General features: G+C 38.4%; 1 protein-coding gene across 1 annotated transcript in view; it reads right to left on the bottom strand.

The window, feature by feature from the left end:
- Positions 1-926: 926 nt before the first annotated feature.
- The window catches only part of LOC124255046, a 28,139-nt gene continuing 15,287 nt past the window's right edge, over positions 927-13,778 (bottom strand). The window contains exon 2 of the mRNA XM_046688883.1: positions 927-2,990. Within this exon, the coding sequence (XP_046544839.1) occupies positions 2,408-2,990 (583 nt within the window). The 3' untranslated portion in view covers positions 927-2,407. The remainder of the gene's footprint in view (positions 2,991-13,778) is intronic.

Below are 13,778 nucleotides of genomic sequence, written 5' to 3'. Positions count from 1 at the left end.
GTGCATACCCCCTTGTAATACAAACCAATGATAGTCATGTGAAACTATGATCGTTTATTAAACAACTTTTATCCTAAGTCGAATGAAATTCTGAGATTTAAATGTTCAATTGGCAAGGTAAAATCATGAGGATTCGCAGTCTTAATTTCACTTTATTTGTTTTACTTTTTGGTTTAACGTGACATTCATCGGTACGTTTTCGCTGCAAACAGACTATAGTATTGGTCAATTTGCATCGGAACAAAACTACGAAAATTACACATTACACTTAAACCTACAGAATACATTGTTGTATGTTGTGAAATGCTTCGTAAAGGTCCCAGAATTTGTTACTGTTTTTATCTAGTAGTTTATCTTTCTGTTCTTTAAAATGTTTTGAAAATCGACGTTGACCCGTTTCTGATGAGATAAACATTCTCTTTTTCAATAGTGACACAAATCGAAACGGAAATTGTGAGTTGTAGTCCTGCCCCGCTGTCATCGTTTGCAGGTTGTCAGAATACCATGAGTTAGTATATAGAGAATCTCACCCAAGTGTCTTCTGATATCAATTATATCAACACGAGTTGATAAAGTTACAAATATCCGAGGCTTGCCGAGGATATTTTTACTTTTATCAACGAGTGTTGATATATTTGATATAAGAAGACATGAGGGTGAGATTCTATTTATCATCCAAAATCACTCTTCATTAAATTTCAATGAAAAATGTACATCTCTGAACATGGTACTGCCATTAGACTTGCAGTGCAGCAATGTCATAGCATTGTGACGTCATCAAGTTCATGTCATAGCATTGTCAGGGCATTGTACAAAATCTACTGTCAAAACGAGATATCGTTTGATCTCACACAAGCGATATCTCCTGTGGAACAATTTTGGATGATAAAAAATAATTTTGCACCAGCAATCTGTCAAGTCAGAAGAGAAGGAAAATTTATTTTATTTATTTATATTTCAAATATTATATTTTGACGATTAAAATGGTTACTATCAGCCGCTTACAAGTCATTTGATAAAACTCTTGCTGTTGAATGATGTACAAGAACACCTTAGTACCTTTAACACTGTGCAATGATTAGCATGTGTACAGCCAAGCCAGTCAAACCATAATCTTTCAACATCTCATAAACCTGTGTGTGCTCATTTACTTTTTAAACACGAGAAAAATGCCCCGAACAATCACATGATCATTTACCAAGAACACAAACTATATATATATTAAGATTGGGTTGTTGTTTCAGAATGTCGAAGGCCACGTGACGGTAAGCAGACATCATACATGACTTCGAGACAACCGGACCACGATACATAAGACAGTGATATGTACAGAGAGTGGTGTTTTCTATGACTAGTGATTATTATTTATCTTCTACAGATAAATATGGGCAGTTCGTTTAACTGTTTTAGGGATTTGTAGGCAGATCTCTCCACCCTTTCACAGTTTCTGCCTTCCTCTTTCATTTGGGACAAGATCCAATGTGGCAGATTCGACTGAAGTCACTTCTCACCTGTCTAAGAACCAACTCAATATGAGAGGGTTTAGTTGTAAGCTACACTCAGCACTATTCCAGCTATATGGCGGCGGTCTAACTCAATATGACGTTGAAGCGATTGCACAAATTATGAATTATGAGACAAAGCGTCGTTTTTCACAGTACATTACTTTTGTGTTGACTGAATATGGCTCATAACCCCTCTGTTACACGAAACAGTTTGTCAGCCTAATACCAACAGTCCAAATCAGAATCAAATGACAAAACATTAATGACATATATTCAGGATCCGTTGACGACAACAACCGTTATGTCGCAGGCACGATTCCTCAATATTCCGTTGTTACTATCTCTGCATTTAAATTCAATTGAGCACATGTTCACAAAAGTTTCGCACCCTTGGAAGAAGACTAACAGATCCAACTGAAGCACGTATCGTCGTTACTGGAAGCAAGATGGCTTGGTAATACGTAGACCATTAGCCACCCAAGTCTATGAACAACAGGCAGGATTTTGTTAATGACTTTGACAAACAGGGTACCTCCAAAACAAACAAGGGAGGCTCTTTCTGCAAACACGTCGTGAATAACGTTTTGCTATGTATGCATTCTTTAAACCATCATTCTGATAAACAAAGTTGTTCAATATCTTAAATATCAAAATACACAGACAATACCATAGGTACATATCAGACAATTTCCTTCAAAGGTCTCGTCATTAAGTACCAGCTGGTTAAGGGTCTGACTAAGCGGGCTCCTTTCTGATTATGACTTATCTGGAACCATTGCACACAATCCACGTCATTCATATTTCTGTCAGACATATCTATGTCACGTGCAACGTACAAGCATAGTTCAGTATGAAACTCTACAAAATACTCTCAAGCCATAAGCACTCAAGAAATAAATTGGTCAAGACGATACACTCGATTTTTCTTTCTGAATCTGGATGTTAATTTGGGTCTTAGTGTCTGGCTTTGGGGAAGGGATATCTAATCTACTCATATCAATACAGAAGTCCCCGGGCAGCAGAAACACAGAATCGTTGTCACTTTCCTTCCTGCTGTTGAGAGCCTCCTTCTCTTCAGCTGGTTCCTGTGATGAAGAAGGAGTTTTGGAAACTTCAGCAGTCTCCGACTTCTTCCCAGGTTTGGGACTTCCATCACCAGTGGGCTTCTTTTTGAAGGACCCGGTTGTGATTGATGTAAAGGCAGACATTTTGTCAAACAGCTTCTCTCTCCGTACCTTCTTCCTGAGAAGAACCATCTCCTTGAGGTACGTTCTTAGCTGATTGTCTTGCTTATTTTTACGAATGTGGGACGCGATCATCATGACGATGGACAGACCGTAGATGAGGACGACAGCAACTACGTAGTACAGAGCTCCGATGTCGTCGTAGTCGCGGCTTAGTCGAGGGTCCTCAATAACTCCAACCCAGGAGTTGTTCTCTTGGCTGTGGATGCGGATGTTGAGAAGTCCGCTGTCCAGGGCGGCTCTGTAAAGAGATGGACATTGCAATTAAGTTGCATTAAAGATAGTTTGGTATTTCGATTAATAGAACAAGTCAGGTTGATGTTGGAGGAAAGCGATGCTCAAAAGGATTGCTGACAATCAAAATATCAAAATCAGTTCGAATATATCATGCGTACCCACTATACAAGGATCCTAGCAACTTAGGCGGCAACTCTGTAATGTCACCTTAAACAACTGTACCCGTGAAATCCGGGTTAGAATTGGTCTTCAGCAACCCATGGTTGTCGTAAGGGGCGACTAACGTGATAAGGTGGTCAGGTTCGCTGACTTGGTTGACACATGTCATCGCATCCCACCTGCGTAGACCGATGCCCATGCGAATGATCAGTGGATTGTCTTGTCCAGACACGATTATTTACAGATTATCATATGGCTTGAATATTGCTGAGTGCGGCGTAAAACAACCAACAAACCAACCAACCAACAAACCAACCAAAACATCTGTAACCTATAGTGTGACAGTAGAAAGAGTTAATACATCATTACAACATTGTATATAAACCTGTGTAAAGATGCAATCGTGGTTTAAGTAAACTTATACCAGGACTCGATTGTTTAAACCTGTCATATAATAATTGTAAAACTGTGGAGAGTTTTACGAGGGGTTAACGCACCTGACGAAAGCCAGCAACACTGTAAAATGTGTGTCAGTGTGATATGTACATGCACGGGTATTTACATTAGCACGCTTAAGTGATGTCAAAGATCGTCAACATGCACAGGTTGTAGGGAAAACGATGTTGTACAAAGATGACCGGTTTACAACTTTTTCAAGCGCGAGGCAAAGCGAAAAAAAACTCTCTTTTTTTAATTGAATGTTTCTCCAAAAGACATTTAATGCCACGGAGATCTGCAAAAGAATATTGCAAAGAGTTATCTCCCATGACACTATTTCAGAGCCTGACGATGACATGGCAGTTAAATCGGGGACCGTCTCAAAACATGCAAAGAAAACAAAGCTTGATGAATTCGATAGAAGGGTTGTGAGGTACGTCATGCGTCGGTTACATCAATCCAATGAGTCCATATTGTCAAGCAAACTGAAGAAAATATTGTTCAAAAGAAGACAATGACATCATTGTATCAAAGCATACCATATGCAAGCTGTTGCTCAAATTTGGATATAGATACAAGAGATCAAGCAACCAGTCTTTAAAGACTTCAATGAATCTACTTGTTTAAAATGGATTTATGATGATTATACAGTCCCTGTAGATTTGCTTGCAGGTGTAACAATGTAAACAAGATGCACGCGTGTCACGCCATGTTGTTGGCTGTTCCATCGTATCATTTTACTCCCTTGTATAACTACTTCTATTTTTCATATTTTTATAAGATGGCTTCTTAAGAAGAAGCTTTAATAACTGACATAAAATTATGAAATTTAAACCTTGGATAGGTCATAAGATAAAGAGCGTATGCACAAAAACATTTTGAAGGCATTTTTGGTTAAAAGGTAAATTGTGAAAAACAGGGTGCCAAAAGTTCAGTTGACGGACTATAGTGTACGGCCAAGACAAAATAGTTCGCCGCTTATTTTACATTTTACTTGTTGTTTTGCTCAAATATCTATCGTTTATACATTTTTGTCGTAGTAGTCATGGTATAAGTAAGTTATACGACTCGTATGTGCAGTTTAATCCACGAACTGGTTGGTTATATGGGTACTTTCTCTAGCACCGTCGGTTCAATATTTGCATGACCAAACAAGAAATGACATAACGAACTTCAATGTAAAATTATTAGCAGCTGTCAAACATATCCAAACCTGCAATAGTTTTAAATACACATGGCAGAGGTGTTAATAAAACATAAGTATTTATAGTCTGTTTGCAGTGAAAACGTACCGATGAATTTCACTTGAAACAAAAAAGTAAATCAAATAAACTTAAATTAAGATTGCGAATCCTCGTAATTTTACCTTGCCAATTGAACATTTGAATCTCAGAATTTTATTCATCTTAGGATAAAAGTTATTTAACAAACGATCATAGATTCAAATCGATATTATTGGTTTGTATTACAAGGGGGTAAGCGCAGTAGTTGGAACACTGAAACAAATGCACGTGCGGTACGTGATGAGCGTTAACTTAGACCAACACTACTTGTTCTCGGTGTTTCATTTAATGTGCATACACCCTTGTAATACAAACTAATAATAACGATTTGAAACTAGATGTCTGACATCTTGCGTTTGAGTTATGAGTGACAGTGTTTGACAACCGTGTTATGCACAATGTCACCTGACCATGTCTCCACATGATCGTGCAGCAGTCACTGTATCCAAGTATTCTTAAGTAAACACGATCAAGAGCGCTCTGTGCTGGTTACACACTGTCGCCGTATTACCAGTATCGCTTGAGATTCACACGAGTCACGATTCTAGGATTTCAGACTATATAAAGACACTGCGAGAGACATGATTATACGCGTGAATGTAATGATCTCGTGGCTGATTCATATGTTTCTCATTAGCCAGGCACGGACGTCATGAAGAGCCGTTCGACAACAGAGAGTCCATGCGGCACGAATCTTCTGACATTTTAAGGCATTACTTACGGTACTTATTTGCTGTAGAAAGATTTTAATGTAAAATGGCTGTTTCATGTATCTATATCACATGAGATTTTAGCTACCTCAAATGATTAAACATACCTTTTCGGACAATTAACTAATTGAAATTTAAGACATGATATCATGTTACGTAATTTAATATTCATTTAAATTATTTTTATACTCGAGAGATATACAATATGAAAGCTATTTTCAAATGAAAAAATATTCTATTTGAACTGGATCACAGAGAATCTTATATCCAATCTTATGCTATAAGTGTGAAATTCTAAATTTGGCCGTTGTCTCAAATTTTAATTTGGAGACGTTCGTTTAGAATTTTACTAAAAGCTAAAGTCATTCTACAGACCAACAGCCGTCTGTAATAAAGGTTATTCTCTTGTGTTATACGAATTTCAGTAATTTGTGTTAACAAGAGACTTTACCACGAGGTCCAGCCAACTGGCAATAAAGGAGCTGGAAATAGCACTTGGAAGCCATAAAGAATGGTAATTTTCCTTGAAATTGTTTCGTTTTCAATTTCTATAGATGTATTTCTAGGTAAAATGACTGATGTAATATGAATAAAATCTATTCAGATGAAACAAAGCAAACTAATTTGCCATTGAGACGGGAACACTTTGGTAGAGATTGTCCAGTAGGAAAGCTTTAGGGTTCTAAAAAATGTAAATCAACAGGAGGAGTTCCTTTGAACGAGACTAAATATAGACAGATGACTGTGGGTAACATCTGTATCTAAATAAGGCCAATGAGGACGACTGGAATTGCGCTTGCAGACACACGCTACTTTAAATGACTCTCAATTACCAGTATGTACACTAATTCTTCTTATATATTATTGTTTTGAATAAAAAACACCTACAAAAACTAATGTGAAGATTTTTTTCCACTTGCTGGTGCTCAAAAAATGATTGGAGATTCAGCCTTTTGCACTTTTGATTGGATGTTATTGCAGATGGTTGGTTGTTTATTGTCCATACGTCACCATGGCAACTGGGATAGTGCTGACTCAGCTGAAAACAGCATTCGCGTATCTACTTTCTTTGGTGTCTCGTTTGTAAACATCGAATTCCAAATTCGTTTAAGAATGTATTACCACCGTTAATGTGCCCGGTTCCAAGTACAGGAAATAGTGCTCTGTTATTGGTTGTGATGTTTTCATTTACACATGGCCTTTGGAGAACCGTTGGTACGGTATTACAAGAAGCAAATTTACAATGGTATTTCAATATTCATGAGGATCCTCTGCTATAAGGAGATTCCCTTGTATGAGTTGTGGTGGCTGTACATGTACCCAGACTCTCCACAAAGAGTTGCTTTGTTGTGGTCAGATGACGTGGTCACGACTTCAGGAGACCATATACAAGACATGTGTGTTATTGTAATGAGAACCTCCATAAAGCTGACACTGGGTTATTGTAAAGAGAACCCCCATAAAGCAGACACTGGGTTATTGTAAAGAGAACCCCCATAAAGCAGACACTGGGTTATTGTAAAGAGAACCCCCATAAAGCAGACACTGGTAGGGATGGGGCGTGAAGAACGACACCAAACATATGCTGACACATGTGACATATCAGGGGTTCACAAATCCCATCGCCCGATGCCCGGGACAAGTCAGTTTTCATTTCGGGCAATCAAATAATGGTATCTTACTTGTCCGTGGGCTACTAGATAATTTCCACTTATGGTTTCAAACTGCAAATAAATTTGGATTTAATTTCATATCTGCTCAAACTGTAGCTATTAAATTTCGCAATGATAATAAAGTAGAGTTATCTTTCTTTGCTATTTATCACTTTTCAATAAATAGTCCAGTAAACATTAACATCAAATACCATATTGATTGATTCTTTCATAATTACATCATCATGATTATGTCATAAAATCAGGGCAAGTGGAAAATTAGTCAGGACAAGTTACGTTCTTAAAGTCACTTGCCCTGTGGCAAGTGGCTTTTTAAAAAATGTTGAACCCTGCATATATACTCTAAACGAAAAGTTGGGGAACGATTGTTGATATGATAATAATAAATGCTTTGAGAGTGCATTACCATTGCACTTCCTTATGACTAGTTGTTTGTACGCTCTTGAAAGATGATTGCTGTATGACGTGAAATTTGCATGTGTACGATTTTCATTTTCAAACAAAAAACATCGGCTAAACACTTACAACTGGGTGATGCAAGATGATTATCAAAATTAATGGTCTACAGTGATTTATCGACCTTCTTGAAAACCGTCAAAATCACGAATGACACCCCATGCACGTGTATGGGGCTACTGCGTTTTGCACGTGCATTCCATGCATTGTGTTTAGGGGTTGTGATAAAGAGAAATGGTGGTGCGTTCATAAGATGGCTGTCTTTGAAAAGTTTGTTAACGCTTATACTTCCTATCCAAATTAAAAGTTCAGGTTCCACTACTTTCTTTGAAGAGTATATTATGAAATCAAGGACTATTTACAACTATGCCAGTCACTACATTAGGAGAGCATGCACAAGACATAAGTATTATTGTAAATAGAACCTCCATTAAGCTGACATTAATAAGCATGAACTAGACAGATTGACGGGCTATTTATCACCAACACATAAATGTTCATTAACAGAATGACCATGCAACTGGTTACCGCTACATAATGCCATATATACCGACTGGACTCACCGACGGCCATTAATATGTGTTATTAATAGAGTTGTGACGATACAGAAATTTCACGATACGATACGTATCGCGATATCTTGAAACGATACGATTCGGTTCGATGCATATCACGATATGCTTTCTTTAGTTGAACCTTAATCCCATGAACGCGCTTCTCGTTATATGACCTTCACTTTGATAAACTATACTGTTATGTGACTATTTATAACATTTCTAGTGTTTTGGTTGAAACAAAAACGAAATATGCTCCCCCTCCAAAAAACCCCAAAATAGATAAAACTAAAACTAAAAAGAATAAAATTAAAATGAAATATAATAAATTAAAAAACAGAAAAAATATAAACAAAATAAAAACCAAAAACACCACACACGAAAAAAAACAACAAATAAATACAAAACAAGCAGCCCCTCCCCCAAAAAAAAAAAAAAAAAAAAAAGAGAAAAGTGGCAATTTGAAAATAGCAATCGTTGTTTCAAAACAATATTGAATATGAACTGCATAACGAGTAACCCAAAATTTGCAGAACGATAAATGAAATAATTCTAACGGAGGTATATTTCCATTTACAAAAGGTAAATTATACCACCAACGTGGCACCCTTGGGCATTCGTAGTAAAGCAATGTCGTGGGAATGCGTTTTTAAATTCATTGTTGACGCTAGAAGGTCGTGAAAAGGTAACTGTATCCTGTCTCTCCCGTATCACATGAAAATGCAGGTCTAGTGTTTACCTGAAGTATTTACCTAACTTTCAAAATGTCTTCGTTGATATGACTACTAGGGCGAAATGATCTTTGAAATGAGTACAGAAATTACATCACCATACCAGAGATGACATTTCTTATCGGAGTCGTCTTGTTTTAGAACAAGCCATATCTTTGCCAGGCACTTCCATCAGTCATGCAACATAATATCGCCTTGACGAAGTGCCAATCTGTAACTGACAGTATTACACGGCGGGAGTATCCATCAATGTTGCACAAGAAGGAATTGTGTCTGCCATTGGAGTCTCAGGACTAACTATCATACTCGGAGATGTGGTCCGCCTAGTGGTTAAAACATTCTCTCATCACGTTGAAGGTCGGAGTTCGATTCCCCACAGGCGTACTATTTTTAAGCCTGTTTCCGGCGTCTCCTTCAGAGAATATCGTTACAATATTGCTAAACGTTGTGTAAATCCCGACTCACTCACTCACTCACTCGGAGGTATTTTTGTAAACGTAGCAGACGGCTAAATTTTTGACAGGGATACATTGGTCTACTGTGTCATGCTTCACACCACGTGTGATGTCATCATTAGCAATGCGTAGACACACACGTTTGAGAGTGATGGTGTGGGAATACACCACGGACAGTAATTTTATATCCACATGTGTTTGTACACCCATGTACATACTTTACCTGTGCCACAGTGGCATTCAACAAAATAAAACTTCATGTAAGCCGACTAAAAGATGGATTTGTAGAAGACACATGAAGCAATAGAATTAGACTGCAAATCAAATAATCAAGGACAACCACTGTTATTTTGTCAGGATATGAACTGGTGTTTATTTATCCAACTCCATCACCATATATGGAGAGTATTGCAAAATCCTGCCTCGATTAAAGCCATAAAAGTCCAAAAAAACTACGTTCTGGTGCCATACAGCAGGGGTGGAAATAACCCATTGCCCGACGCCCGAGTCAAGTGTTTTTTTCTGTCGGGCAAGCATATTTGTATATCACACTGTACCGGTGTCCAGTTGACTTTCCAATGTTAAGTATGTTGTTTATTTAAAAAACAACAAGAAAATCGGCCAGTATAGTGGACAAATTATCAGGGCAAGTGATTTTACTTGTGCCAGTGTACCGGAGTACACTAGCAATTTTAAAGTTATTTCCAGCCCTGAATACAGTAATGGAACGGTTTGCACAACTTACTCGCTGATATTAACAATTGTTTCCTGGAGAAATACATAAATACATTGTATAGTGGTATAATGCATGTCAGTATCCTCATGCATAATTGAATAATAATAAATTAACGGACACCCAGTGTATCAGAAAACATGGTTAATGCAATATTTACAGTTAGGAAGAACTGTTTATAACCAGAAGAAGTCAGCCTGTGGTAAATCCTTTTTCCATAATGATAAAAAATCCCTGTTATACCGAATAATGTTCTGGGTCCCGACCCACAAAGCGTTCGTAACGTTACGACCCGTCGTAACTCTATAGTTTATCATTGGCTTACTGTCGTAAGTCTATGTTAAGTATGGGAGTTACGATCATCTTAGCGCTACGATCGCTTTGAGGAACAGGGCCGTGGTCCATGTTATGCGTAATTTGAAAGACATGGTCTTAAACCAACAATAATAACTTGCTGACAGAATGAAATAATTATATTAAGTATAACAGAAAGTCTCAGAAACATTCAAGTGTCACCTTAAGAAGTTACAGCCACATGGATGTTTACGAATCAGAGACAATTCCCCCAAACAAGACGTACATTATTGTGCTATTTTCAGCGTAAGGGTGTTTTCATAACACTTATTATAACACTTATGTCGTTTGCGGAAGGGAGGTCCATTGAGGTGTATTGACGTCACGTGTAACTGTAAGTCTTCCAGCCTTCGGGTATCGATCGATGGCTTCCTTTAAAGGTTGCAAACCACATGGAGGATAAACTTAGACCTGTGGATTATTCCTTGCCTCGTGACCTTTAACGCTGCAATAGCAGTCCCAGCAGAGCTTACTTCTAACGCGGGCCCATTAGGTACATCCTCGGCATCCGTACTTAGGCATTATAGCCCGCGGGCTCAAGGTATTATCGCGTATGTAAGTCAAAGGATTGAGACTGCTTTGCACTAATCTCTTGCCGTCAAACTCGCTTAGCGCTTTCGAGCATTGAAATGAGCTTGTGTTCCAGGTCAGGATACAACCAACCATCAAGAATGATTAAATGTAGAGGATCGGCAGGATGAGCATTGGTTTCCTGTGTCCTATTTTGGTATTAATGTCACTGGGATCTGATAAACATTTATTGAAAGATGATGCCATTCTTCTAGATTGACCAATGGGATCATGCATAAATGGAAAGCATAATATCACCAGCTTGTTTATGAGCATTCATAAAGAGTCAGGATGACCAGAAAGTTTCGACACGAACGTCAACTTTGTTTGACAAGACGAGTGGCTTCAGCTGTCCAATTGTCAACTTTCATTTTAAGTCGAGGGGCGGTGGGGTAGCCTAGTGGTTAAAGCGTTGGCTCGTCACGCCGAAGACCCGGGTTCGAATCCCCACATGGGTACAATGTGTTTCAGTGGATTGCCAAGTGAACACTTGACACGTCTTTGCATGTGTTTGTGACGGATGACGCCGATGTGGCTGGCGGAGCTCAACGTTTGGAGAACATTTGGTCTTATCACTATTTGATAATGATTCATAAACATAATGATACTGCAATACAATAGACCAGCAGAGATTTATAATAATTGTATCTATAATCAATACTGTGCAATATTACAGATAACATATACCATTGTAAAGATATCTCGAGCTGCATTAGGCAAAGAAACTGTCAAAATACTCCGTAGACACACATTTAGCCAGAGATTTGACAATCACCGAGTTTTCGATGTCATTCGAGACAAGTGACGTTGTCTTATAAGACATTTTTTTTGTTGCTTTTTTATTGTTTAACTCAGCAATATTCCAGCTATATGGCGGCGGTCTGTAAGTAATTGAGTCTGGACCAGACAATCCATTGATCAACAGCATGAACATCGATCTACGCAAATGGGATCCGATGGCATGTGTCAACCAAGCCAGCGAGCCTGATCACCCGATCTTACGACAAGCATGGGTTTCTGAAGACCAATTCTAGCCCGTATCTTCACGGTTCTGGCAAGATATTTACTTGCATAAGGGGAGAAACATAGCTGCTTCTGGGTGGTTGGGTAGCCCAGCGGTCAAAGCGTTCGCTCATCACGCCGAAGTCCAGGGTTCGATTCCCTACATGGGTACAATATGTGAAGCCCATGGCTGGTGTCCCCTGCAGTGATATTGCTGGAATATTGCTAAAACCGGAGTAAAGCCAAACCCACTCACTCACCATAACTGCTTATTTTAACATTTTGCAAGAGTGGAAGCTCTTGAGTTAATACAGTATCTGGGCGTCAAGAGAGCAATCAACAATGGTAATATGATGAGCCAGTGTGGTTGTGTGTCATACCCAGTGCCCGTTGCCGTTGTTCGGGTGTCAATCGTGTCATTTCAGGGGTGTTTTTGTTAATAAATGCCGTCCCTATCAGCTATATATATCTAAGTGACACGTGTTCATAATTCTAACTCGTCTTCTAGAAATCACACTAGTGTTTGCACGTGTATCCCTTTGTGCACAGGATGATAATATTGTGCTTTGATTTAGTTTGAACTTGTGTAAATATTTGAAGTCAGTTAGCCATCAGTATGTAAACCAGGGAGAGAAATGTATTTTCTTTCAACGGGTTTCATGGGGTCCAGACAGATAATTTAGGTGTGCCTTTGTAAAATTAAGTGTTCTCATACCTGTCGAGGATCCAATTAATCTAAGGTGGATTTCCTGAGCATTACTATGACTGCAAGAATGGTTCAACCTGATTTGTTCAGGGCCCATAATTTAACTCAGGTTCTATGTTATCATCCAATTCCGGTCATGCGCACTGGCTTTCAAAATGGCCGCGTCCATGTTTAACTGTGAGATTGACAGTCACCAATAGTTTGATGGGTACAACAATAGGGTTTGATTCATTTGAAATGACCAGATTTTCGCGTTTTCTATTAAATGAATAATTGTAAGTAACTATTATTTATATAAATATAAAATATTCCAAATTATTTAATACTTCATTCGTAACATTTCAATACTTACCGTGCCATTGTACGCAAATTAAGCAACAGTTCGATCACTGCAATATAAAGGTTATATCATGGTGGACTGTGAAATATCAAGTCTTGATTAAACAACTGAGTGGACAGTATCAATACCAACGTTTAACACCGTCGGGGTACCAATTAACCACGTCACCGAACCTTACAACCCTCATCATCGTAGTTGACAAGCATTTTATTTCTAGACCAAGAATTCCTAGAACTTTCATCGAGGCGTAATGAATTACCATAACAGCAATTATGTATTTAATATTGCTGTCAGTATTTACCTATTCCTGCTTTGATTCAATCTCAGATTAACCCTGAATGATCCTAGCTTCGTCAATGCCATGCCTGCGACCTTGTGCTTTTGTCCGCGACTTGGAACCTATCGACCTTCCTCCCAACTGACAGGAAATAATTGCAATAATTTTCTCGTCGGCACTCCCTCCTCCCACTTAATCAAACACACTCACTACCTCACCAGTGCATTCCTGAAATATCCTGCTTAATCATTCAACGGATGCCAAACATATGACATTATGGGCGTTAACAATCCACGAAACATAAGATGGATAATTATCAGACATGATCAGGCTTTGTGTTTTGAACTCGAA

Source organism: Haliotis rubra, unplaced genomic scaffold, assembly GCF_003918875.1.
Source record: "Haliotis rubra isolate DU_JTF1 unplaced genomic scaffold, ASM391887v1 Scf59, whole genome shotgun sequence".
Taxonomy (NCBI): domain Eukaryota; kingdom Metazoa; phylum Mollusca; class Gastropoda; order Lepetellida; family Haliotidae; genus Haliotis; species Haliotis rubra.
The sequence above is the reverse complement of the archived record's forward strand: the minus strand, read 5'-3'. Positions and strand labels throughout refer to the sequence as shown.